Source organism: Miniopterus schreibersii (genome assembly GCF_964146895.1).
Source record: "Miniopterus schreibersii genome assembly, chromosome: 9".
Taxonomy (NCBI): Eukaryota; Metazoa; Chordata; class Mammalia; order Chiroptera; family Miniopteridae; genus Miniopterus; species Miniopterus schreibersii.
In genome coordinates this window covers 79735045-79761401 of record NC_138118.1, presented here as the reverse complement: position 1 = coordinate 79761401, position 26357 = coordinate 79735045, and the positions used below count along the sequence as shown (strand labels likewise).

The 26357-nt window shown below is 49.7% G+C and overlaps 1 protein-coding gene across 1 annotated transcript in view; it reads left to right on the top strand.

The window, feature by feature from the left end:
- AOAH (acyloxyacyl hydrolase) overlaps positions 1-14830 on the top strand; it is a 94378-nt gene extending 79548 nt beyond the window's left edge. The window contains 6 exon segments of the mRNA XM_081146825.1: positions 1813-1871; positions 1959-2018; positions 3289-3385; positions 7720-7737; positions 7740-7795; positions 14629-14830. Of these exon segments, the coding sequence (XP_081002951.1) occupies positions 1813-1871; positions 1959-2018; positions 3289-3385; positions 7720-7737; positions 7740-7795; positions 14629-14757 (419 nt within the window). The 3' untranslated portion in view covers positions 14758-14830.
- The last annotated feature ends 11527 nt before the right edge of the window (positions 14831-26357 follow it).

Sequence of the window (26357 nt, the reverse complement as noted above, 5' to 3'; positions counted from 1 at the left end):
TCTCGTGGAGTCCTTGGCTCTACAATGCTTTAGAGATCCCGAGAAGTTTCTGATAGCATCTCTAGCATTCCGGATGTGGTACATTATAAAAGTAGCAGTAATTCACATTAGGTAGGGCTGCCATGCTGACCTTTAAAACACTCCTGTGAGAGCGATGTTTTCATTCATTCCATTTAATGGAAAAAGGGAGGCTCAGAGGGGCTAGGGGGCTTGCCAAGTGTTGCATAGCTCATTGCCATGTAAGCTGGGTGCCACACAGCTCTTCCTTCTGTGTTTTGGAGGACAATGCCTTTTCAAAACAATATTTCTTAAGTGCTTGCCATGTGCCAGGCACTGTTCTAGGCACTGTGTGCCCAGCAGTGAACATATGGTCAAAAATCCCAGCAACATAAGGCATATCCCAGTGGGGGAAAGACTCCAAAAGCATGTCAGAGGGTGACAAGTGTTATGGGAGAAAATTCAGTTCAGCCTCTGTCCCCTTGGGCACACGGAGGATCCAGGGTGCAGGTGGAGGCTGACTGTGTCAGTCACGGCAGCTGGGCTGGGCTGAGACGAGCAGGGACACGTACAGAAAGGAGAGAAGTTACAGAAACACACGCAGACCCAAAGAAACAGAGCAGAAGCCGCCTCGGCGGTGGAACGCGGGATCTTGGAGAAAGGTGGAGCTCGGGGCTCCATGTGGGTACCAGGAAATAAAAGCAAAGCCAGCGGTTTGAGGTTCATCTAAAATGTGAAGATGGGATGCCTCTGGGAGCCGAGGAGGCCTGGCGTGTCCCTGCAACTGCAGCAGGGACCACAAGCCTCCGTTTCCCAGGCTCGGGCACACAGAGATAATATATTTCTCCTCTGTGACAAGAAAATTGAATCTATCTTTCAGCCTAACTGAGCCGGGGCGTAAGGAAAGCATAAGCTGTTCTATCGGCTTCAGTCCTTCCCTTGGCTCTGAGACGGGGCCTCCTGTTCCCCTCTTTTTCCGAGCGGGACAGCCTGGGTTCTGTGTCTCAGCCACAGCGTGAAGGTGGAATCACCTGGGGCTGGGGGTGCTGTAAGCAGGGAAGGGGGGGGAGACATGTGAGAAGACAAGAGGTGACACCCAGAGATTCCGCATCTGCAATTGATGTTTCCGAAGGCTCAGGATGAACCCCACACGGCACCTGTCACCTTTATTCTTAGCCACCTCTCTAACGTGCACCAAAAACATAAGTGTGGGGCATATCTACTCTTAGGGCTCAGATAAGATCCCCTGGGCCGGGCAGGGATGTGGTGCGCTGGCCTCCTGCTTCCAGGGGCCGCCCAAGCACCTTGGGAGGCCTGCAGCTCATCAGACTGCAGGGCAGAGCCTGGTCAGCTGCTCAGACCCTCACCATGGATAACTGGGTCAGACCTGGGTGTTTCAGCAACTTGGACAGGAGGGTTTGTCAACTGCCACCTTGAATGCTCCCGGTGCCCCCTGGGAGCCTGGCACTCCATACCATGGCCAGGAGAAAGCCGCCGCTCGGCAAGTCCATCGTCAGTGGTGCTCTGGTCCGCATGGTGCCCTTGCATCCCTCCACCTGGGTCCAGGCGAGGTCAGGCCCCCCAGGCTCCCCGCCCCTGGCCCACGCCAACAGCTCAGGAAGGAAGGACACTCCTTAAGGCCCCTCCCCACCCCGGCTCTGAGTTTCTAGGGGGCTCAGAGAGAAAGGGAGCATGGGCATCCTTCATGACCATGCCAGCTGAACAATCAGGGCAGGTCCCTGAGGGTGCCAGCCTTCTGCACGGGAGGCTACCACCCTCGGGCCCATACGACATCCAGCGCTCGCTGTCTTCCAGGCCAGCTGAACAAGGACATGACCTACGGGCAGTTCTACTCCTTCCTCAGCTGTCTTCAGGTGAGCCGGCACTGACTCGTCCCGAGGCCACAGTCCCCTCATCGCCCGATGTCCCTCTCTAATCATGGGGTGTCTTCCTGCCCTCAGATCAGCCCCTGCCACGGCTGGATGTCTGCCAACAAGACCCTCCGGACCCTCACTTCACAGGTAGGACTGTCGCAGGCCCTTTGATGGCATTTTGGGTCGTTCCTTCCCTGTGTTTGCTGCGGTGTTGTCACAGGGGATGGGATTTTTACAGGGTGCCGGCCTCCAGCCTGGTGAACAGAAACATCGGACTTCCAGGGGGCGGGAGGAGGCAGGGAATGTGGGGTGCCCTGTCTCTCTCCTCTTGCCTCCTCTGGGTCTGTCACTCTCCCCGTGTCTGTCAGTCACTGTATAGTGTGTGTGTCTCTCTCGCATGCACACATGCGTGTACACACACACACACACACACACACCCCTCTGAAAGCCGGTCCTAGGCATATGCGTAGAGGCGGAGAGAAGGGAGCGAGTTAGGCCCTATGTCTGAGTTCTCCCGAGTGTCAGGAGGACCAGGGGCCCAGAGCTTTCCTCTCTTCTTGACGGGAACCTGCGCTTCACGCAGTTTTTCCACAGGTAATGAATCATCTCTTTGTAAAGACTTACTGAGTTCTTTTTATAAATATACTTCCATTTTTAAAAACCTCAGAGGATATTTTTTAAAAAGCACAGAGAACAATAACAAAAATCACCCCAAATCCCACCACCCAAAGTTAATATGTGTGCCTGTCTTTCCAGTATTACTTTCATAGATATTTTGGGGGTTTTGCCTACATAGTGTCAGAATATACATGTTGTTTTATGCCTTCTGACGTCCATCGATTATTCCTCCACAGCCTGATTTTGTAATCATTTCAGAGTACACAACATAGGAACGTACCACGATTTATTTCACCCCTTAGAGCTGGACATGTAGGTCATATAGGTTTCCAATCTGCCACTGTGACACATAGCACCGTGATGGGCCTGCGTGTGTGTGTGTACCATGTCTATTTCTTAAGACAAATTTCTAGAACAATCACTGGGTCCAAGGGCATGCCGTGTTCAAGGATTTGATCCGTCTTGCTGACCTGCTCTCTAGAAAGGTTAAACAAGTTGACATTCTGGATCACCCATCCCCTGGCACTGTTCTACTCTATCACAACTGTTCATCTTTTCTTTCCCAGTCCCGCAGGGGAACGTGGTATCTTATTACTTTAATTTGCCCTGATTTGGTTCCTAATGAAGTTTAACAGTTTGTATGCTCGTTGGCCATTTGTGCATAAATAGAATTTAGTGCGCTGAGCTGCTCTGTGCAGATGGCGGGGGGGGGCACTACCCATTTCTTTGTTCTGCCTGAATCCACTCACTAGAGTCAAGGTCTGGATTTCACAGAATTCCCTGTTTCCTTTGTATCCAGAGAGCAGAACAACTCTCCAACACACTGAAAAAGATCGCCACCACCCAGAAATTTACAAACTTCGATCTTTTCTACGTGGATTTTGACTTCCAAGAAAGTAAGTGTCGCTCGGCTTTGGTGATGACATAAGACAAAAGCAGCAGCTATCGCTGAGAGCCCGCCCCAGCTGGGTATAAACCAGCAGGCAGCAGACCGGACAGGGTCTCTCCTGACCGTCCTTACACACTAGTAGCTCTAGTACTGAAATCAGATAAAGTGTGACCTTCTTCCTGGGGAGGTAAAAGCTCAGCATCGTCCCTATTTCCCCATCATTTGAGAAACCCGCATGCAATAGAGCCAGTGACCAGTTTGGAAGAAGCTTCAGTGGGAGGGAGCCAACAGGTGAGTGGAGTCGCCTTTGTTCTTGCCAGTATAGCGCCATCCTGCTTACCAATGGGCTAAAGACGAGGGTGACAGGGTGAGGGCTGAGGCAGTGCCTCTCACAGTGGGCACTGAATTACCTAGGGACTCGGGGACAATGCAGACTCCCAGGCCCTGCGCATAGAGAAACTGATCAGCATCTCTGTGGGAGGGACCTCAGGTTTGCCCACGGCGGAGTGGACAGCCCGTGTCCCAGCTTCCCAGATACAACACCAGCATCTCCCTGTTGACCTTCTGTCCAAACACAGGGGTCACCGCGGCGTGGCCACAGAAACAGGCGTGGTTACCGGTGCTACGATTTCTCCTTTACATCTTGACTCTGAGAAACTATTTGTATTGGCCTTAACCCTTCCAGTCTCGTGTTCATTGCCAAGCAGTTGTTGTACAAGAGAAAGGCCTCCTGTGGATGGACTGCCCTCTGCGACGATGCGAATGAAAAGCTTTGCCATGTATCAAAGGATGGACCATTTCTCCCCCAGAGGTCACCTCCACCTCCCCCTAGCCAACCCTGCCCCAGCCCAGGCAGCCGGGGGAGCGATGGCCACCAGGAACTATCAGGTTAATTAGCTGGCGCGGTCTGCACTGCAGAGGCCAGTGCTTCAACTCCGAACATCGTTTCAACAAGACGGATCGCCCTTAACTAGAGTTCCTGCCTGGGTGATGCATATTTCTCTCATGGGGAGAGACATTTTGATAAATAACCTCGCATTAAGATGCAGAGCTAAAGACGCATTAATGAATTCCTGCTGTAAACAAATATACCGCCAAGTGATCTGTGATCACCAACCTCGAACATGGATAAAGTTATTGAAAATATAATGTCGTCTAACATGCGCAGGGACTTCATTTTCCAGGCGGCCCCCGGCTCCGCGCTTTATTATCTTTGAGATTACAGGCAATTCCCTGAACACTCTGAACACTCCCACCCACACCCGAACACGGGGCCCGTATCTACGTAACACACCCCTGCGATGGTTTCACGAGAGGATGTGGACCTTCCTACACGCCCTGCCTGGGACGCTGCTGCGAGCTCCAGGCCTCGAGACAAACGAGGGGAAATGTTCCTTCCCTTTCACTGTCAGCTCACGCCTGAGGGCCACGCTGAGTTCCTCAGAGCAGCCGCGGTAGGAACACATCTCATGACCCCTGCGGTCCCCTTTTATGAGAAATCAAGACCCTGTGGAGTCACTCGTCAAACCTGCGGTCTCCGTAGCCACACGGAACCCTCTCCTTTCTGAACTGTATTTGAACTCACTGTGGCATCATCGAGAGCCTCATTTTCAAGGTGAAATTTACCATTTCACACACCTCTGATTGCAACTGAGGGTCCCGTCCCCTGAGGGTGGGCACAAGAGTGACCAGTTCTCTGCTCTGACACCTGAGTCCAGCCCTGAACGATGACCACTCGTCTCCAAGGGCTCTTTTTGTCTCTTGCTGACTCACCCCCAGCTGGTCGTGAGTTACACAGAAGAAGTGGTTTCCCCCTTCAGGAAAGGGCAGCCGAGCGGGTAAAGTCCTTCATCTTCGTCTGTGCCACGTCTCTCAAACACAGAAAGGAAAATGCCACCGGACTGACAAGGCCACTTTACACTGACCGTTGAAAACACCACCCGCTGCCCTCCGCTGCCATGGCAACTCCTTAGGGGAAAGCCTGGTTCTGAGGTCCTGCCATGTACCTGTTTGTAAGAACAAGCAGTGACTTCAGGACGCCCACCAGGATGCGGATTTCTCTTTTTAAACACCCGAGAGTGTTGCTGATCATTAAGGGGCCACACGTGTTCTATGACTCTCCTGCAGGGGTTTCTGTTGGCTCTCTGAAAAGCTGGTCATTAGCAGAGTTTCCCTGACTTCACAGGTAAAGACCATACATCATGCCTGGCTGGGGAGGCCCAGGGGGTTGAGCATCGCCTCATGCGCCCAGAGGTTATCAGTTCAATTCCCAGTCAGGACACATGCCGGGGTTGCGGGCTCAATCCTCAGTAGGAGGTGCGCAGGAGGCAGCCGGTCAATGTTTCTCTCTCATCTATGTTTCTATCTCTCTCTCCCTCTCCCTTCCTCTCTCTGAAATCAATAAAAACATTTTCTTTTAAATACACAAACACAGTATGCACCAAATCCCAAGAGATCGTTCATGACCATTCATGAACCTTAATCCAGGCCTTCTGAAGAAGAGTTAGGAATGTGTTTACCTACGTTGAATTATGGTCCCAGATAGGAAGGAAAATGACCAGCTTACCTTGTTCCCCCTGCTTGGACCTCCCACTCTAAACTCAACCAGGGAAGAAACAGGGACCACTGTCTGGTATTATGTTTATTCTGAGAAGGCAAAATCTCACCCTGAGATACACAAACTAAAAAGCATCACTCTGGCCCTGTCCGGTGTGGCTCAATGGTTGGAGCGTTGGCCCGTGCAACAAAGGGTCATGGGTTCAATCCCCGGTCAAGGGCATGTACCTGAGTGGCAGGTTCATCCCTGGCCACCCCAGTTAGGGCACATGTGGGAGGCAACCAATTGATGTGTCTCACATCGATGTTTCTCTTTCTCTCTCCCCCTACCTTCCTCCTTTCCACTCTCTCTAAAAAGAAAAATAATTAATTTATTAATTAAATAAATTAAAAAGGTCACTCTGTCTAGCTCTAGTCACATATTGGTGAAACCTTAAACTCTTGCCTATGAGCTACTGACTCTTCCTCTCAGTGTTAATGCTGATGTCTGCAAATGTGTGATGACTGGCAACCTTGGCCAACACAATATCATGTGAGAAAATGATGTTTTCCGCTGTGAATAGACTGCCTGTAGCCTTGGTAACCTGTGGCATTTCTTTTAATGCCTATCCAATTATTCCATATAAGCCAGTTCTTCTAAAGGCTGGATTCCCTGGTATTTTCCTACTAATGGGGGAGCAGAGAGGACTATGTTGTCACTGACATCATTAGAATTGCTGGAGTAGGGTCAAAATAAAATGTGGGCCCCTCCCACAGCCCCCCACCATAGGGTGTGCCCCTGCTTCCTTGTAAAACTTGGCAAGTAAATACCCTTCTCTTTTCCTCATGTTTTTGTTCCAGTTTTCTTTTCAGAATCCCCACCTTGGGGATGCTCAGTTGCTCCAAGGGGAGCACCAATGACCATCCCTTCTCATTTTGGAAAACAGTCACTAATTCTGATGACCGAACAATGTTCATTTGTCCCATCAAGTACAATATCGATCACCACCTCCCCTTCTCTCTAAGGGCCAGGATTTTTGGTGTAGTCCTCAGTAACGCACATAAAATTCAAATCAAAATGGAAATAGCCTGGACTAACTTTAAGCCCAGGTGCCAAAATCAAATAGCACTAGAGGAAACTCGGGTATAAGCAAGTCTGACCTTTTTAATATCGGGCTCCTAGTAAACATTTCCCTCCAGGACCACGATCTTGGCTTCAACTGTGTGTCCTTAATCAGCTTGAGTTTGCTTTCTACTGTGGATTTTCCAGATCTCCCAATCACTGTCATTCTTTCCGGAACTTTCTCTTAGCCAGTAAAGGCACAAGTTCAGGTTCAAGTTGTCATTCAACCTTCTCTGCAAACACGGAGAATCAAAGAGCGTAGCAAGAGGCCTCCTACCCCCAGAGGGTCCGAGGCTGTGTGGGTGGCCTGGCTCAGGCCATCTCTCTAATACCATCTTCACGTCTCATTCATACAACTCGGCAGCTTTCCAGCGGGCTCTGTCTGAGGACTTGACTTCGCCCAGTTCCCATTGTCTCTTTAGTCTGGGGGTTTCTTAACATCCAATAGGGATTTTCTTCCAGTCCTTCTTTACTTTCTCTTTTTAACATTTGTATTGGCGAAGCAGGAGAAGGGACAAAAGGTTCCCTGAGAACGTGGGTGAAGGGAAGGAGCAGAGGAGCATGGAAGCGACGCCCCTGCGCAGTCACGGGGAGGCTGGTGTCTTACGGAGCAGGAGGGCAGCTCTGGTGACCTCCTGGCACAGCCCTTGCTCTAACGCTCTGGCTCTGTGTGTCCCCTGCAGTCATGAAGAAGTGGCAGAAGAAGGCGGGCAGCCCTGGCAGCTCATCGAGCCCGTCGATGGATTCCACCCCAACGAGGTGAGCGGTCACACGATGGTCCCTGAAAACTCCCTGTTGGGTTATTGTTTAATATAGTGATGCGCTCCAGAAGCAATCTGAGGTAATGTGCGCAGATGGGTTAGAGAGAGGAGTCAACGAAAATAAAGTGAAAATCAGAGTAAGAGGGAAACGTGGTAGAAATGACACCTGGCTTCTGGACTTCACGTCTACAGGTCTGTTTCATGTAACGTGCAGGCAAGTGCAGATGCCGGTAAGCGCCTGCAACATCCGCTCTGTGCTTCCCAGCGGCCAGTGCAAAGAGGGGCATAGCCGTGGTCTCCATAACATAAAATACGCCGAGTACACACACACAAATCGACACCTATGAGAAGTCTCTTCCTTGGATCCTTCTAGAAAGGATGCTGTGAGGGACCAGCCAAGGGAGCCAGACGGCAGGACTCTGTCCCTTCTGCCCCCACCCTGTCCATTGTCCTGACTTCAGCCTGGGGGGCCCCACTTTTACCTGTCACACATACTGGACTGACTCATAATGTTTCTTTATTTAAAAATTATAATGAAAGAAGTAGTAGGGAAGTCATTCAGCCATTTTCAAAATTCTGAAAGCTGGGAATCCTCCACAATTCTAGTCTTTCTGACTCGGCCTTTGGTGAGGATGGTGTGGCAGGACCAAGGTCCAACCTGAAAAACGCTTTCGGTGTGCTCTCCTGGTGGCCGTGGCCTTGGCCTTGATGGTCAGCAGGCCACAGAGAGGGCTGACCACCCCCTCAGGAGTCTGAATGGCGTGTAACCCACCCTCCCCACGCTCTGGTAAGAACCCAGGGGCAGGGCTAATAGAAAATGGAGAGGGCCGCTCCATCGACCGGTGAATGAACAGCGGCACCCACAGGTGCTGGGTAGATTTTACAGTGAGTATTAAATGCCCATCTCACAAATAATCAAAAATAAATACAACTAAAGCATCTCAGAATATCTAGCTTTCCTGTGGATCTTGTGGATGAGTTGATCCAAGAGAATTTTGGGCTAGAAGCTGGTTAAATATTATAGAGTCTGCCCTCTTCCAAAAAAAAATGGAAATGATGTCTTTGGTTCTCAAATAGTTAGCATGGAGACCTTCCTTCTGGCAATAATTAGGAGGCAGATCTTGTCATTCTTTGCGCCTAATAGAATCGTACCCTTCTGATTTGATAGAGAAAGGGGATATGAAGAGGTGATCAGAGAGGGAGTTAATTAAGAACAAGAACAAACAGAAGAGGGTCGCAGATATGTGTCTGATCCATCAAAAAACCATGCTGTCCCTTGAACACTGGGGCTCACAGTCTGTCGGACGGGAGCTGTATCCTGCACTCAGACGGCTTCGCCTGCAACTGCTCGTGGAGAGCAGCGTCCAACGCTGACAGGCGGTGTGTGCCATCACCCGCTTACCCCCGGGGGCCTGTTCCCAGGTGGGCGTGGGTGAGGGAGTGGGCACCCTTGGGCAGCCACAGCTAGGGCGGCAACGGCCGGCAGTGCCTGAAGCCTGATCATCTCATCCATTCAGCTCAACAGCCCAGATTGCCACTTGTCATGGAAGAACGCTTAACGAGAGAATCCAAGTGTGAACAGGCCGCCGCCCCGCCGCGTAGGGACGTCGTGGTGTAGGTGACAGAATGACAAGTAAAAGATAACAAAATGCAGAGCAGCGAACGCCTCCCACTGTGCAAGCGCAGATGCTACTGGCCTCGTGGGGCATGGGGTGGGGGTGTCAGGAAGACCACGACCCAGGAAGCGGAGGAAAGAGGGGAGTGGTTACCAACAGTTTTCCCACGGCAACGACCTGCGTATGAAAAAGGCGCGGTGCCCAGCCCGTGTGGCTCAGTGGTGGAGTGTCGCCCCCCAGGCACCAGGAGGAGGTCACGGTTCGATTCCCGGTCAGGGCACATGCCCGGGCTGCGGGCTCGATCCCCAGTCGGGGGCGTGCAGGGGGCGGCCGATCAGTGACTCTCTCTCATCACTGACGTTTCTCTCTCCCTCTCCCTCTCCCTTCCTCTCTCTCTAAAAATCAATGAAATATTTTTTTTAAAAAAAAAAAGACCGAAGGCATGGCGAGTAGGAGGAAATGAAAGTGCTTCGGTGCAGCCGGATGTAGAGGATCAGAGGGAGAGGGAGGAATCGAGAGGCGGACGCAGGGGCCAGGCCACGGGAGTTCTGACCTCTCTCCTGTGGGGAACAGGGAGCCACTGAAGGTTTTATAGCAAGAAAAAAACATGACCAGGCTTGTGTTCAGAAAAGATACCCGTGGTAACAGCGTGGAGAATGGTTGGGGGGGCATTCCAGAGGGAAGGAACCCTTCGGGGGGGTATGAGAGAGAGATGCCTGCACATCTAGTGGGGGAAGGGAGAGGAAAGGTTTGTGTTGGAGACACTCAGCGAGTTCAGTCCACAGAACACCGCCACTTACTGGGTGTGCGCTAGAAGAGAAAGGCGTGCTAAGCGCGACACTTCTTTCGTGACGTGGGAAACTGGGCAGATGATTCCGTTGCCCACTGAGGTGAAGAACACAGGGCACGGGGCTTTGAGGAGGGGTTCGCACATGTTGGGTTTCGGGAGCCTACAGGATGTCCAAGTGGGGATGTCCTTTCAGCAGATAACACACAAGCTCTGAGCACAGGAAAAGATACAGAAGCGAGTCCCATCAGGACAGACTTATGACCTGAAGCCTTGAAGAGGAGCCTCGGGATGTCCCCGCATACTCCCTTCCAGATGCCCGGCCTTGCAGCAGAGGCAGTGCTAACGAACCCGCCTAGACCACGGGCAGCTATGGGGTTCACATCTTTTTCCATCTCGAAAGAGCCAAACGGACAAGGTTGGCCTCAAGACCTCATCCTATGGCAGGGACGTAACACAAACCAGGGGAGCCGACTCAGACCTTTCCAAGTGCACCCCCACCACCAACTCCTGTCCATCTGAGCAAAGAAGAGCTGGCTCCTGCCCCTCACCAGCAGCAAGGGGCAGGCTTTACTGTGCTGGCCTATTTCCTCCCCTGCCCGAGACGCAGGGGAGTATCAACTACCTGCTATCGCTTCAACTGCTCCAGTTACTTTAGGGAGACAAGTTTAATAAGTGTAAGCACGGGTTGTGTTGACCATTTCAAGTGTAGGATTTCTACGTGAATATTTTTGAGCCAAATTATATTCAGGATCTAAACTCTGCTTTTATGTCCATGGAAAATCAACAAGTGTAGAAAAATTCCCCATATGCAGGCTGACAACTGCTTTACCGTTCACCTCAATCCCAAAATGTAGAACCAGAATTTTGAGAACAATCTTCTTCAGGGTGAGAGGGAAGGAAGCCAGTGAGGATGCCAGGCTTGCTGATTGATGGGACTTGGTGGGTAGGAGGGAGGTGACTCACAGGACCGGGTGAGTGGATGAGAAAACGTGAAAAGCGCCAAGTCAAGAAGCTCAGGAGAAAGAGCAGGTCTGAACTTTCTGCATTTGAGGTGCCTGCACAATATCCAGGTGCAACTCTCGAAATAGCCTTTGGATCAAACATGTGGGTTCTGATCGCAGGAGATGGGTCTGGCCTGGAGACAGGTTTGGAAATCACCAACTTCTAGCTAAGAGCTGGAGACATTTGCAAGAGACCCAGAGGGCCTAGCTCAGTAAACCAGAAGACCCCACTGAGCCAGAACCCCTTGTCCCACAGCGCCCGCTGGACCAGAGTCCATCCCCTGTGCGTGGGCAGTGGGGTTAGTGAGCGAGGCAGCCGGCGACCCCTCCTGCGCAGCAGACATTGTGTGCGCTGGCGGGAGGACGCTGTCTCTGTCCCTGGTCCCGGGGACCAGCGCTAGGCAAACGTCTCCGCTGGAAAAATAAATAGGCTTGTGTCCATCTGATGAAACACAGTGCATTGAATAAAAACAATATCAGTCTACCTTTAGTGACACAGAAATATGTTTGTAATCAGAGCAAAGTACACAGTAGCAGATTAAAGGTTGTGGGGCTGATTACTCAGCTCTACGCATTTGTCAAGTTGCAGAACTGCTTACCAGATACAGTTAATTTTACTGTGTGAGTTATACCTCACAAAGAGAAGACTGAAAAATAGTGTTTACAGAGGGATCCAATTTGTGCGTGTGTGTGTGTGCATGTGTGTGCATGTGTGTGTGTCAGAAAGGCTCTACACCTGACGGTAATAGTGTCTATCTCTATTATAATTACAAAGGACTTTCGTTTATTCTGTTTTTCTCTTCTTGCTTATGGTCTTGTTAAATTTGTCTCGAATGAATAGGTATTGCTTTACTACTTTAAACTATGAACAAGGAAGGACAAGAGCTATTTGCGTTAGAGGAACAGCTCATGGGAGTCAGGAGGGTAAAGGAGGGCTGGCTCTGCCCAGGGCCCTGTCTCCTGGGAGTTACACGAGGTGCTGGTTCTAAGAAGATCCCCCAGTAGGTGCCCCGTAAAGGCTCTGAAATGAATGACCTATTAGAGTGGGTCTTTTATCACAAGCCTCTAGTTTGGTAATAACAGTGCCACTCTCGTTTTAGACTCAATGTATTAGCGATGCATGCTCATAAATATTCTAACCTCCACGAGAGTGACAGCCAACTAATTGCCCTCAGACCCAGCAGCTGCCACATGCTCCTATCAGCTCTATCGTTGTAACTCTCTTCTTACCCTCACCCCGCCCCTCCTTATTAATTTAGACTGGGGAATAAATGATCACGAACGCCTTGGTGCCACGCCATTGTTAGGAAGATGGCGTGTGTGTATCAAGTCGAAAGGCAATCAAGAAAAAAGCAACCAGTCACTTTCCGCAGACCCGGCGGCAGCCGCCTTATTGAGAAAGAGCAGGACAAACAGCCACGAGACCAGTCCTCTGTCTCCGGAGACACTGCTCTGTGGGAGCTGACCAGCCCTTCCCGAGAGCTGGCTGCTGGACAGTCAACGTGTGTGCGTGTTGGGGGGGTTGATTTCATGTGTGTGGGGGGAGGTGTTGATTTCATGGGGGGTGTATGATGTGTGTAGTGTGTGTCGTGTTTGTGTGTGCATGTGGTATATGTCATGTGGGGGCGTATATGTGGTGTGTGTGTTTGTGTGGAGTGTGTATGTGTGTGCATGTGCTGATGTCATGTGCAGGGGGATGACGTGTGTGGTGTGTGCGATATGTCTGTGATGCGTTAGACGCCGCATGGATATGACCAAGGTTACAGTGTCAGATGGCTGGAATTTGGGGTCCACCTCAGCAGGCTCGGGAACATATTAATATCGGGGTATTTAATGCAGCAACTCAATCAGTTCTCATGTTTTCTAACAGCTGCTGAACTCTCTAACACAGTTTAGGCCCAGACAGGGCTTTAGATGAGTTTCTCTGGCCCGCTCTCTTTGCAAGTGAGAGAACTGCAGCCCAGAGAGGGAACAGGCTGCCCAGCGCCTGCAGGGAGCTGGCAGTTGGGCCTATTGGGACGGTGCGCAGGGCCTGCCCTGGGGAGACAGGGGCCATGTGCTTCTGACCAAAGTCGGGGTAACCCGGAGCTTCCTCCCTGAAGGGCACGCTCCCCTCTGAGACCGTCAGCAACCACATTCCTTTTACCACCCAGCACTAAAACCCTGTGGGGATACAGCCATCTGGGGCCAAAGGTCTGGCCGGGCCCCGTTTGCTAGATGAATGAGGGTGTCCTCTGCAGGGAGAGACTGCTCATCAAAAGCACGCTAACGATGGGCCAGAGGACTGGGCCACCAAGAATGCATCCTGCTGCCCTTGTGAGTAAAAATCAGCCTGATGGACAGCAGCGCCCCGGACACAGACCCCTGCCTGGCCTGCGGCCCCGCACTCAGCTGTCAGATCCACCGTATCCTGCTAGCTGTCCAGCCTCGCTGCCCAGGCACCCAGAGCTCCCCCCGCGCCCACACTCTGTGCCCCCGCACATGCTGAGTCTTCCACCATCACACCGTTTCCCACGGGGTCCAGCTGGGGAACCCCTCCCTGAAAACTCGGCTCCTCTATCGCCCTCTTCAGAGAGGACCTGCCCCTCCCCGCCCCCCGCAGAGCTGGCACCTCTTCCCCTTCCAGCCGGGGGCATCCCCCTCTCAGCCCTCCGTGTGGGTCTGCTGGGGTCTGCTTGCGCGTCTGGTTCCCTCCCTGGACTGGGAGCTCCTTCAGGAGAGGACTCACCCTGTCCATCTCCAGAACCCAAGCCCTAGGCTTGCAGTAAGTGTTAGCCATCCAGATAAATAAATAAGTGAGTTTCTCAGGAAGTGTGTTTATCTATTACTAAATCACAAATTAGCACAAATTCAGCAGCTGAAACAATATTCATCCCTTATCTCATAGCTTCTGTGAGTCAGCAGGATGGGCATGATTGAACAGGCTCTTCTGCTTAGGGTGTCACAAGGGTAAAACCCAGGTGTGTCACCCAGGCCGTGTTCTCATCCTGAGACCCAACCGGGGAAGAATTGCTCTCACATTCACTTGGGTGGTCAGCAGGATTCATGTCCTTGTAATTGGAGGACTGAGGACCCAGCTCTGGCTGGATGTCAGCAGAGGCCACCCTCTGCCCCTGCCGTGTGGACTTCCTACGTCACCAGTACAACAAGGAGAGTCCCCGGGGGAACACCCCCGGCAGAGCAGTTTCAGATAATGTTCCATCATCCCTGGAGTGACATCCTCTCACCTTCACCATAGTCTGAGAATACGCCATTAGAACCAAGCGATAGGTCCCACCCTCACCAAGGGAGGGGGATCCTACAAAGAATGACAGTAGGAACCATGAGGACCATCTTAGAGTCTGTCCACCACACAAAAAAGAGAGGTAATCTTGCTGGTAGATTCTTTACTTGGTTATAATCTCCGTTTACTCCTCTCTTGCAGGTGGCTTCGCTGCTGTTGGCAGATAGCTTGTGGGACAAGCTGCAACTGCAGTGGCCCCAGGTCCTGGGGAAGGAGAATCCGTTTAACCCCCAGATTGAACAGGTGTTTGGAGACCAAGGGGGGCACTGAGTCCCTCAGGGACATGCACTCCTGGAGAGCTTAGGGAATCAGAAACTTGGATAAACTTGTCCAACACACAGTTGTAGGGGCTGCTACATCACAGACTCATGGGACTCTGCTTAGCCGCACCTTTGCAGTGTTTTTCTCGCCTGTAAGAGCATATCTGAATGACAGCGTGCTTCTGTGAGCTTCTGGGGTCAGTTCCCGGGCAACTGACCCTCCTAAAACTTTAATAAAGAGCTTTGGGTGCCATTCCCAGCAAGAGAGCGTCTGTGCCCTTGAGTAGCTGATTGTGGTAAAAACAATAAGAAATCCAGCCCATTGGGCCACTTACCCAGGGTCTTGGTGTGCGAGGGGACTGATCCCCCCTCTTGGTTATGAATGCAGGACAGAAAACATAACTGCATTTTTAACTGTCTTTGTCACTGTTTTCACACCACATTGCATTTGTTGCTGGTACAATCGATTCTTATTATTCACGGCAGTTATGTTCTACAAAGTTGCCTTGACCACTCGATTAGCAAGTACTGAGCCTCTGTTCCTAGGGTGACCTGGAAATACAGGTGACATTCCTGCAAGCCTCAGGTCACAGCACAGTCATCAACCATCAATGCACAGCCTTGTTTCATGGGTGCTTCCTGCTTAGAGACACTGTATCTAGTTCATAGTTGATTGATTAGCTTTGTGGCCAACAAAGCTGATTGATTTGCTTTGAACTTGTGGCCAGCAACGTGATGACTCACATCTGAAAGAAGCTATGGCTATGGGCACATTTGTCTTCTCCCTAAGCCAGCTCACAGCCATCCTGCACCAAGAAACACTAGACGGTCCTCTAGCATCACACTGTAACAGTGAAATCACCCACAAAAAGCATAAAAGTGCCCAAAACGTGGCAGTAAATCCAATGTGCAAAGGACAGTTGTTTACAAAAGGCAGGACTTCACCTTAATCCAGCTCAGCTGGGGACATGCACATTAGGAGACTGAAATTTTTCACTGGTCAAATGACAAGAGTACCATGGGGACTGACATGGGGGTCACAGATCAATTTTAGCAAGTAGGCAAATTCAGAAATACAGAATTCTCAAATAATGAGGATTGATTGTGTCTGGAATTATCATTTATGGCCATCAGTACTTTGAAACTGTAGTTATTAGACCTCATACAAAAGAAACACATATATTAGCATGTGCCTGTGTTTAAGTATTTTGAAATATTTGTAGCAGTGTGATATTTGGTTTCAACACAATTGGTTTTCTTTGTAATCCTGTGTGTTTTTTGTAGTTAAAAGTGTTCATCTAAGAGGGACTCCCCTGGCTTCCTCAGCCTGCCAGAGGCGATCACAACACTGGCCAGGCTATGATAAAAATAAAATTTAAAAAGAGTTTGCCTGGAGTGCAGGAAATTGGGAAGGACAGTGGAAGAACTTTCTGGAGTGATAGATCTATCTTGATAAAGGTTTGAGTTCCACAGATGTACACTTATTAAAATCCATGGAATGGCCCTGGCCAGTGTGGCTCAGTTTGTTGAGCATCATCTCATGCACCAAAAGGTCGCCAGTTCGATTCCCGGTCAGGTCACATGCCCAGGTTGCAGGCTTGATCCCCAGTAGGGAGCGTGCAGGAGGCAGCAGATCTCTCTCTCTCTCTCTCTCTCCCTTCCTCTCTAAAGTCAATTTTTTAAAAATACATTTAAAAATATATTTTAAAAACTCATGGAATGCAACCCTTAAATGTGCGCTCTTTGTTGCAGGAAAATTCCATGGACAGGTGGGCAGCTAGTGTGTGACTGCATGAACGCCCATATCTGCTACTCATTTTTATAAAAATAAGGGGAATTTTTAAAGTAACTTAAGCATGACATACAGATATCGGTACACCTGTGATGAATCATTTTTCTAACAAATCTTGAAAGTCTATAAAAGGTCACTGGAAGAATCCATTAAAATGTTACACGGTTTCTTGTGACTTGTAATATTTTTACAGGCATATAAAAAGAGTTTTATGGCCATGCAATTGCTAAGCTACTGCTTTCATTACAAGAAAAAAACGTAAGGGTCAAAAATCTGTATGCTCCTAAACTTTGGAGCACAAATAATATTCTAATTTGGAAGAGGGAAAGACGTAAGGGACAAGAGAAAACAGGGTAATGAGCATGCAAAATAGGAACATGGTTCATGAATTACCTTGAAAGGACAATTTCAAAATATAATTATTTCAATTCATTCCCATCCTGAGAAAAATGTACGCACAAAGCCAACGGTTTCTCCCTGGCCTGCTGACAACTTGATTAAGCCAAGTGACTTCTGATGTCCCCATTCAAAGAAGCAGAGTCCCTTTATGGGCGGCCAGGCTGGTGCAAAAATGTGAAAGGAAGCGAGAGACATCAGCTAGATGTCGGATTGTACTGCAGACAGCAGCAAGGCTGGTGAGCTGTGTGGACCAAGTGGCCCACGGAATGCTAACTGCTGGAAAGTCTGACATATGGGGTGTCAACTGCTTGCTCCTCGGCCCTGCCTCCTCCGGCGCCAGGCGAGGCTGCCCTGTGAAGGTGCCAGGCAGGGCCTTGACCTCCATCCATCACGGTGGGAGAGTTCACTATGTCCTCAGATTCTTTTTCATGGACCCCTCAAAACTCAAGAATCGTGCAGAATATGGGTGAAAAGCCAAAAGTTGGCAAGGAAGCTAAAGGGCTTTTATTATTTTAGACTATTTCATAATTTTAGTAAATGTGGGAGGCAATATAGCATTTTGCCTTTTAGAGTCGGTCCAGGTTTGAATGCTGCCTCTGCTGTGTGACCTTGGGATAGTTTCTTAACCACTCTGACCCCAGGTTCCCCACACTCTTACAGCCTTCCATTTAACACTGGGCACCTGTGAGAATTAAATGAAACAGCATATGTAAAGTATCTGATACAGCCCCGCAATACCTTATCTGCATCCCCCAAATCCAAAAAGTTCCGACAACCAAGGGCTTTTCCGAACTCATTTGTAGGCAAAACCTGACCTGACCTGAGGCCATTTAGTCTTTTTTTAATTCTACTTATGTGAACATTTATGCTTCTCTGCAGAAATACTGTTTTAATTATGTGGAGTTGCCCTAGACCCTCTGGTGTATTATATAATGCCTGGTACATACACTCTATTCACTTTATAAATTCAAAGCACTCTGAATGCCAAGCATGTCTTGTTCCAAGAATTCCAGATGTGGGATTATGAACCTATATGACACCTCACTCTATTATTACTTTATAAATTCCCTGGTTCCATTTCATTGCATATCAAGACCTCCTATGCATGGATTTAATTTATGTTAAAGCGTTTATATGAGCCGATTACAGTTGCTTTGGGGGCATATATGATACCAGTGAGTTTGGGGCCATCTCCCAGAAGAGACGTGCAGTTTCAGAGCAAAGCATCCTGCTGCCTCCAGAGAGCCCCGGAGGAGAAATGAGAACCGCTCTTGTTCAGAAGACGCCATGAACAAGAGGAGCCGAGGCAGGGGAAACGAGGGCATGGCTTTACCCTTGGCTCAAGTGCATCGGACACACCAAGAAGACGGAGACGCTGACCCCCACTTTGCCTCCCAGCTGCAAACAGCCCCGGCGGAGCAAGCCCCCCACGAGCTAGCGTGTGCGGTAAAGGCTGCCGCTTCTGAGCAAGTGTTACTATTAAATGGTGGTCAGTGTTGCAGCAGAGGGCAAGCAAATGGAAATTTTGCAAGATCTGACTTGTAGAAGCTAGTGTTTGAAAGTTGTTTAGATTAAATTAGTGTGAGGACAGCTATAGGAAGTAAGCTCTCCATTCAGCGCAGGCTGCTTAATTCTTTGGCATGAATCGTTCCAAAGGACGTTACATGCTTATACTCATTTTTTAACTACATAAAAAGCCAAATTAATAATGAAAACCTTAATTGCGTTAAGAGCATAAGCAACCAACTCTTTTCGATGTTTTCCCAAATGCCAATAGAGAGGGTGCCAAAGTGACTGGCAAAACCTACCAGAGAGGTGTTGGCACCATCTGGTGGTGAGACTGGAAGCTGCATGTGCATATGTGCCGCTCTCGGCTGTTGGAAACGCGATTCTTAAGCAGACAGAGGCTATTGACACGCAAGACAGTGTTATTTCCTCAAGTGCTGACTTCCTCCCGGAATCCTATGCTCAGCTCTGCAAATCCACCATAGTAGGTGGGTATACATCAAATTTATGTTAAAAGAAACAAATGAAAAAAGAATAATGTTATAAGAATTCCCAACATTCAACACTTTTTAATCCCTTTCGTCTGCCTCAGAAAACTTTAAATAGCATTTCAATGTAGTAAGGAAACAATAAAGACAAGTATTTTGTGCTCTTAGCATTTAAAATTGTTCGTTGCGTTTGGGTTAGACGTGAGAACTGGGGAGATCTGAAAGGCGGCGGCAATCATGGAAATAAGCCAAGACCACCCAAACGAGGGTAGGCAAAGGCCACTTATTCAGAGCTTCCGTATAGCCAGGCAGTCAGCCACCACCTCACTGTGCAGGCAGAGATCCAAAGGCAGGCAAGGAGGGGGAGCTTTATGGTGGGAAAAGGGAAGGCCTCAGGGTGCCCTGATCGGAGGCTGTCAGCAGGGGGCACTGTAGGGGGCTCACTAGAAGCACAGCCTTCTATGTGAGAGGTTCGGGGTGCATATTTAGTTTTCTCGGGTTAGTCCTCAGTTGGAATTAGGGATCAAAATTAGGGAAGCTGTCAGTTACTAATCATGTCTTGACCATTTGGGACCTACTGGTACAGGGGTTATTTACTGCTTCGCTTCCTGGACCAGCTGCTAGAGACAGTGTCCTGATGTCCTACCAAGCTGACTTCCAGGTAGCAAGCTGGCTCCTTGGGCTGGTTACTATAGACAATGGGTGGGATCTCTAGGACGGTCACGCAGATTGTGGGTCAGAGTTCTACATTAATTGCCATCTGATCACTGTCCATCTGTATATTCAGTCTCCCATATCAGAGACCACAGCCAGGAAGCCAGACCTCAAGGAGCAAAAGCCCTGTCGTGAGTGAAGGCCACCCTGTCCTCAGCCCTCTGATTCCTACTCCCCAGCTCTTGGTGGTGCTGAGCAGACCAGAGACTGGGGTTTGCTAAACCCACTCTTGATCCTTCTGTGAAACAGTGAAGAGGGGTCTGACAGAGGGGAACACAGACAGAAGATATGGAGTCAATTATATGTATAACATTCAAATGTGCAAACAGCATAAGAATCATGCCCCAGTCATACTCTCACCTCTTTACCCCCACCCTCAAGAAGCACCCCTCAGGGTCAGCAAAGCATAGGCGTCATGGTTGGCCCCCAAGAGGATGACCTGGGGGAAGACCCACAGGCCTCCACAGGTGAACTCTGGCCATGTGGACACGGGACTCTGAGGGCCTGGATGCCAGCAGCATGGTCTAGAAGGGGAGACAGGCTCTGGGTGGACGTGTCCCCATGTCCACACAGATGAGGGGCATGGACCAAGGCAAAAGGGGCAGATGTCTAGAGCTTGGAGCCCAAGAAAGGGGACCTATAGTCTAGGAAGCCACTTTCTGGAGTCTTCATAAAGCAGCAGGTCTCCTGTAATGCTCTCTTCCCACTTCCTAGCAGCCTCTAGTCTACAGATGCTAAAGCAGGACTTGAATACTCCCTTGGCTAAGAGAGGCATCTGTCTTCTCCAAAGGCCCACCCGTGGATGGAATAGAAATAGCGTTGTGCCCCTTCAGGAATGTCCAAATTCAGATTCGTAATGCTCTTAGCAACAGTCGCAAACCCTTCTTTATATAAATCTGTAGCAAAAGTGAATTTAGGGCCCCAATTTCAAAGAGTCTCTCCCCACTGGTAAACCAGTTGTCTGGGTTTTTAGTTCCAGGCATATAATTGCATGTGTTTGTGTTGATTGTCAGGAATGGGTCTGGGATCTCATTATGCCCCAAGACAAATGTGGGTTATAAACTATAGATTTAAGAAGAAAGGAAGGAAGGAAGGAAGGAAGGAAGGAAGGAAGGAAGGAAGGAAGGAAGGGAGGGAGGGAGGGAGGGAGGGAGGGAGGGAGGGAGGGAGGGAAGCTGCTCTGGGAGTCCTTTGTTATTTACCCTTTATAAATTACTTCCCGCTAGCCAGTAATTCTTTGTCAAGGTCAGCAACAACAGTACCTCCCAACCCCGTTGTGTTACTCATTTGAAAACATGTCTCGAACTGCCTGGAGACGATGCGGCTCTTTTGCTGTGAAACCTACCACTTAGCTTCTCAGCTACTCTGCTGCTGCTCTGAGACAAGCGGCAGAATCCAAGAGTCGGCTTTCTGACAAGGCCTCAGAGTTTTTCCTAAAACACTGCCAGCCAGTGCGCTCAAAACATCCCTTTTCTTAAAAGCAGAATTTCCCGTATGCCATCTTATTGTGACAGAGGGAAAATGTTAACATTAAAATTCAGGAGGAGCCCTTTCATCTGACACAACTAATTGAAAAAGTCGAGTAAAGTGAGAGAGCGTTATAAAAGATTGTGCACATGTCGCCAGGCCTCGCTTTCTTCATCAAACGTACTGTTAGGACAAGCCCTGTTCTCCGAGCAGAAGTCTGCAGAGTGAGTCGTGCAGCTCCCTCCTCTCACCAACAAGCCACGTGCAAGGTCTCTAGAGAGAACCAGAATTCAGACGGCTATGAAGTCGCCTCACAGCAATGTCCTTCCAGATTCCTTGGATTTCCCTCTTTTATACTTAACATGACCGCAGTTCCTTTATAGAATCTCTCATAGTTCTCACTGGAAAAAAGTTCCTTTCCACAATTTCAGTTTATGTAATATTTACGACTGGTATGGCCCACGAGTCATGGACGCTGACAGAAGACACGGACTCCTGGGTTAGAGACCACGGCCTGTATTACAGCAATAACGACAGTCAGGGGATCAGCATTTGTGCTGGTTCCCCAGGCCCGTTTCCTTAGGGCGACACAAAGAGGGCCAGGTGATACCTGCACACAGTCTGGCTTGCAGTACAGGAGAAGCACAAAGACCACACCCCAAGGGTCTCTTAAGAAAGGTTCCCAAAAGGAGCTACAAACCTTGCACTTCCCTCCCACCAGGCAGACTCTGACCTGCAGGGGAGGCTAGGAAATGTAGTCTTTCTTCCAAGCAGATGTGTGCCCTGCGTAGAGCTCTCTCACTGTTGGAGGAGGGGATCACGACTGCCTCTCCACACCTTTCAAGGCATTTTCCATACCAGGGACATCTGCTACCCCAGGGGAACTCGGAGCCACTGTCAAAATACACTTTTTAACTTGACTCCACTAGAATCCTGCATGAAGACCCCCTAGAGATCTCCTAGCGCTTCTTGCTAACTTTACAGGCAAGATAACACAAAGCCTACAGAGTGTGATTTGCCCCAGGCCACGTTCAAATGGGTGATAGATTTTAATTGGTTTAACACGCATTTATTTGGTAAACATTTGCTGAGCACCGACTGTGTACTATGCATGTATCATGTTCGGTGTGGTCATCTCCTCACTCAGCAATGTCCAGCTCATTCCACTCTAATAAAGAACCTAATGGTAGATGCAACCACATACGACCAACCACTCATATCCCTAACATATACTCTTATAAACCGAATAATAAAGCCAATTGAAAAATGGACAAAGAACAGAAATATGAAATCCACAAATGAAGCAAAACACAGGACCCTCAAACACATGGGCAGATATTCAGCCTCACCAGGATCCGCTAGGTTTGCCTAAGTGATTAGAAAACATCTCAGCATTGGTACACTTCTTGATAGAAATGATTGAAGAAAAATAATTTATTCCATAGTAGAGAGCCTAGCAAGACAGGACACTTCCAGACAATAGCCACCCTACCCCAGCTAAACATCACAGGAAAAAACAGCCCCATCCACCACCCATGTCCAGTGGGGAGCCTGGACATCCATCTACCCTTGACCGGCTGTAAGGAGGCTCCCTACTGGGTCAACAGAGTCCACGTGGCTCCCAGAGAGTCCCTCCTGTTGAGTGAGGCTTGACCCAGAGATTCACTTCTAATAAATACAGGATGTCCCAAAAATATATTTACATACTTTGAATAATTATTAATCCTAATGGGTTAAATTTGAAAGAAACATCAATTGAGCTATCAGCTGTTAAAGTATATATACATTTGGGGGGGGGGGAGCATCCTGTAGAATATGGCCAAGTATTGGGATGTCATTCCCAAGATTAGGTTACAAAAGAGGGTGACTTCCATCTTGCTCATGCTCTCTGGGGTTCTTCTCACTTACTGTCGAAGCTGCCACATGGCAAGAAATTGAGGGCAGCCTCCAGCCCGCAGTGCCACAAGCTGCGAGGGACTGAATCCTTCCAACAACCAGCTGAGCGGGCTGGAGGGGAGCCTTCCCTAGGAGAGCCTTCCCCAGTGGAGCCTTGGGATGGACGGGGGCCAACACCCTGACTGCAGCCTTGTGAGACACCCTAAGCAGACACCCAGATAAACCATGTGCAGATTCCAGCCCCACAGCAACCGTGAGCTAGTAAATGTCGCTGTCATTTCAGGCCACTAAGTTCTGGGGGTAATGATTATCCAGTAATAGATACACAGACTATCTCCAAAAAAATGCACCAGCCTAGGCCGTGTTACGGGCAAGCCTTTAAATCCTCAAGAAGCAGGTAAACAGCGTGCTATCTAAACTCTCCAGAGTGGGAAAGAAAGCTGGCACCAATATTTATGAATCAACATGGTCCATGATTTCTCCTTGGAGCAATCTCAGATTTCTATAACAGGGCTGTGAATTGGGGAGCTGTCCATAGAAAAAGAGGGATATCAGGAAACTTTGTTTACATAACAAAAAATAAGTACCTATCTCAAACAAAGAGTTAACATTGGATCTAACTGTGCAGCGCCAAAGCATCTCGTGAAAGTCAGCTCGTTACCATCGCTCGCCTTCCATTGGTCTGGAGGAACAAGCAGAGAGAGTGTGATATAAACATTGAAAAGGTGTGCCCGCCAGCGTGGCTCAGCGGCTGGGCATCGACCTAGGATCCAGGAGACCCTGGGTCAGTTCCCAGTCGGGGCACATGCCAGGGGTTGCGTGCTCGATCCCCAGCAGGCAGCCGAGCAACGACTCATCATTGATGTTTCTATCTCTCTCTCCCTTCCTCTCTCTGAAATCAATAAAATATATTTTTATAAATAAATAAATAAATAAAAAGTAAATAAATATTGAAACGGTAAAGATGTAATTATCATTATTTGAGGTTTGTTTCTCTGAAAACCAAAAAGAATCAAGAGAAACATTAGTATAACTAGTAAAGTCATTCAGGAAGGCGACTAGTGTTTATAAATAGCAAAGCTTCAAAGTCAAAACTATAAAAGTACTGTAGGAAATACAGTCAATATAAATTTGGCAAGTAAATAAATGCGGATATGTGGTTAAAGACGCGAAAACACGTGAGTTCCCTGAGGAAGGAAAGAGGCTGTGGGACTCGAACCCCATGCTGCCTGAAAGGGCCTGACTGCCACTCAGTATTCCCTCTGGGGTGGCCCCAAGCTTCTCCTTCTCAAGGACACACGACAATGAAATGAGACCGAAAGCTCGGTGCCCGGGAGGCGTTGTCCGGTGTCCTGGACATCCCTGACTCCCCGTTGGAGAACATCTCCAGGACCTGCACGGCCTGAGGCCCTAGACCAGTGGGTTTCGAACCGGGTCAAGCATGTGCCTGCACCAAACCCTGCATGTACTGTGTTTGCTCCTAGGCATGCACACCTATGATGAAGTTTAATTTATAAACTAGGCACAGGAAGAGAGGAACAATAACTAGTACTAAAATAGAACAATTATAACAATGTACTGCAGTAAAAGTTCCGTGAAGGTGGTCGCGCCCTCTCCCCAAATACCTCACCGCGCTGCGTCCCGTTTGCCGATCCCGTGGCCAGAGCAGCCGCAGGTCAGTTTTGGTTTTGCCTCTGAGGGCGCGCGGTTCGTGGCTCCGTCCGCTGCCCCGGCTTCACCGGACGCCCGGCAGCTTCGCCACCAAGTGCCCGAGTTCCCCTGTCCCGTGGCTCACGGCCCGGGCGCGGGCCCGCTCTGCAGTTTCAGGAATATGGGTCCACGGGCGGCTTCTTGCAGGTGAGCCCAGTGCCGTCGCAACTGAAGACGCGCTTTGGACGGCATCCTTCCTCCTTCATCAGCTTTTGTTTTCAGTTTTCTTTTTCAGTCACGGTTTACACTCGACACTGTTCGTTTCGGGTGCTCCCGCTCTGCCCGAAACGTGGTGGCAGCGTCTTCCTCGGCAGACGCAGGCCCTGCGGGGATTTTTCTAGTTCTCGGTCCAAACCTACTCCCGAGTCGGCGTCACCCCCGACTTGCAGCAACGGGCTTGGTGTGCCGGTTTCAGGGACCTTGTTGAAGTCGCCGTCTAGGCCCCGCGCTTTCTGGGGCAACTTGGTCCATCGGAGCACGTCTCCTGCTCGCGCCTTCGCCCGCAAGCGCGAGGCCCGTCACCCTAGCTAAGCGCCTGGCCTGCGCGCGGCCTGGCCCTCGCGGCTGGAGGTGACTCCCGGGTAGATGGGTTCCTACCGCAGCTCTCAGCAACCTCAGCAGGCTCCTCGGTGGAAGGCTTTCCCCTTTTCCCAAGGAAGAGCTTCGGGCGTCTGAATTGCAGGCACCGCCACTGTGTGCCTTGGGGACGGTATTAAGTAAACCAGGGGTGACCTGAGCGCAAGCACTGAGGTGCCCGCACCTGCAGGTGATCAGCTGATCTGACCACGAGGCACGGCTAAGTAATTAAGGGGCGGGCTCGGCCTGCTGAAGGGAGGAATTACTTCCGGGGCGGGAGGAGCGGAAGGGCAGGGGTTTACTTCATCCCGCCCAGCGGAAGGCATGCAATTGAAAGCCTACGAATTGCTGATTTCTGGAATTTTCCATTTAGTGTTTCCAGGCTGGGGTTGACAGGGGCTAACAAAACTGGGAAAGTGCAACCTGGGATCGGGGAGGACTATCGTGCTCACATGCGTATGTTGCAAACAATAGTTTCGCGGTGAAGGGCGCATCCCTGCTCCCATGAGTTGTCCTGGACATTTTTTTATTCTTTTTCTTCCTGAAATCGCCTGTTCTGTAGACTGTGCCATAATTTCCTATGATTGGCATGGCGGTTATTTCTAATTAACTTCCCTGTGGAGGGACGGCCAGGTTATTTCTATTTTTCCCCCTTTAAACAGAATTGTAAGGATCCTTTCAGGTTTACCTTTGCTCACCTGCCAGGTCCTCTGAGGAGTGGAGGAGGGATTCAAGCTGCTGGTCTGTGCTTATGGGGAAAGAAGGAAGGCAGGTGCTGTATCTAAATTCCTTGTGAATGTGCTGCGAACCGGACCTCCCGGTGAATAGTATTTGCCAGATCTCTTATCTGTGGAATGCTCTTAGTAGCACGTGGCTGGTTAAAGGTTGGCTATGGTAAATAAACTTAGAATTGATGGATTTGTGAGCCTAGACTCCTGAAAGTCACACAAGCAATGTCACTACATGGGGTATAAAACAGCAATGTTTCCTCACTCCGGGGCTCCCTGCTGTGGGAGATGTCCCACCACCGCGCGGGATCTTACCTGTTACTCTGGGCCAGGC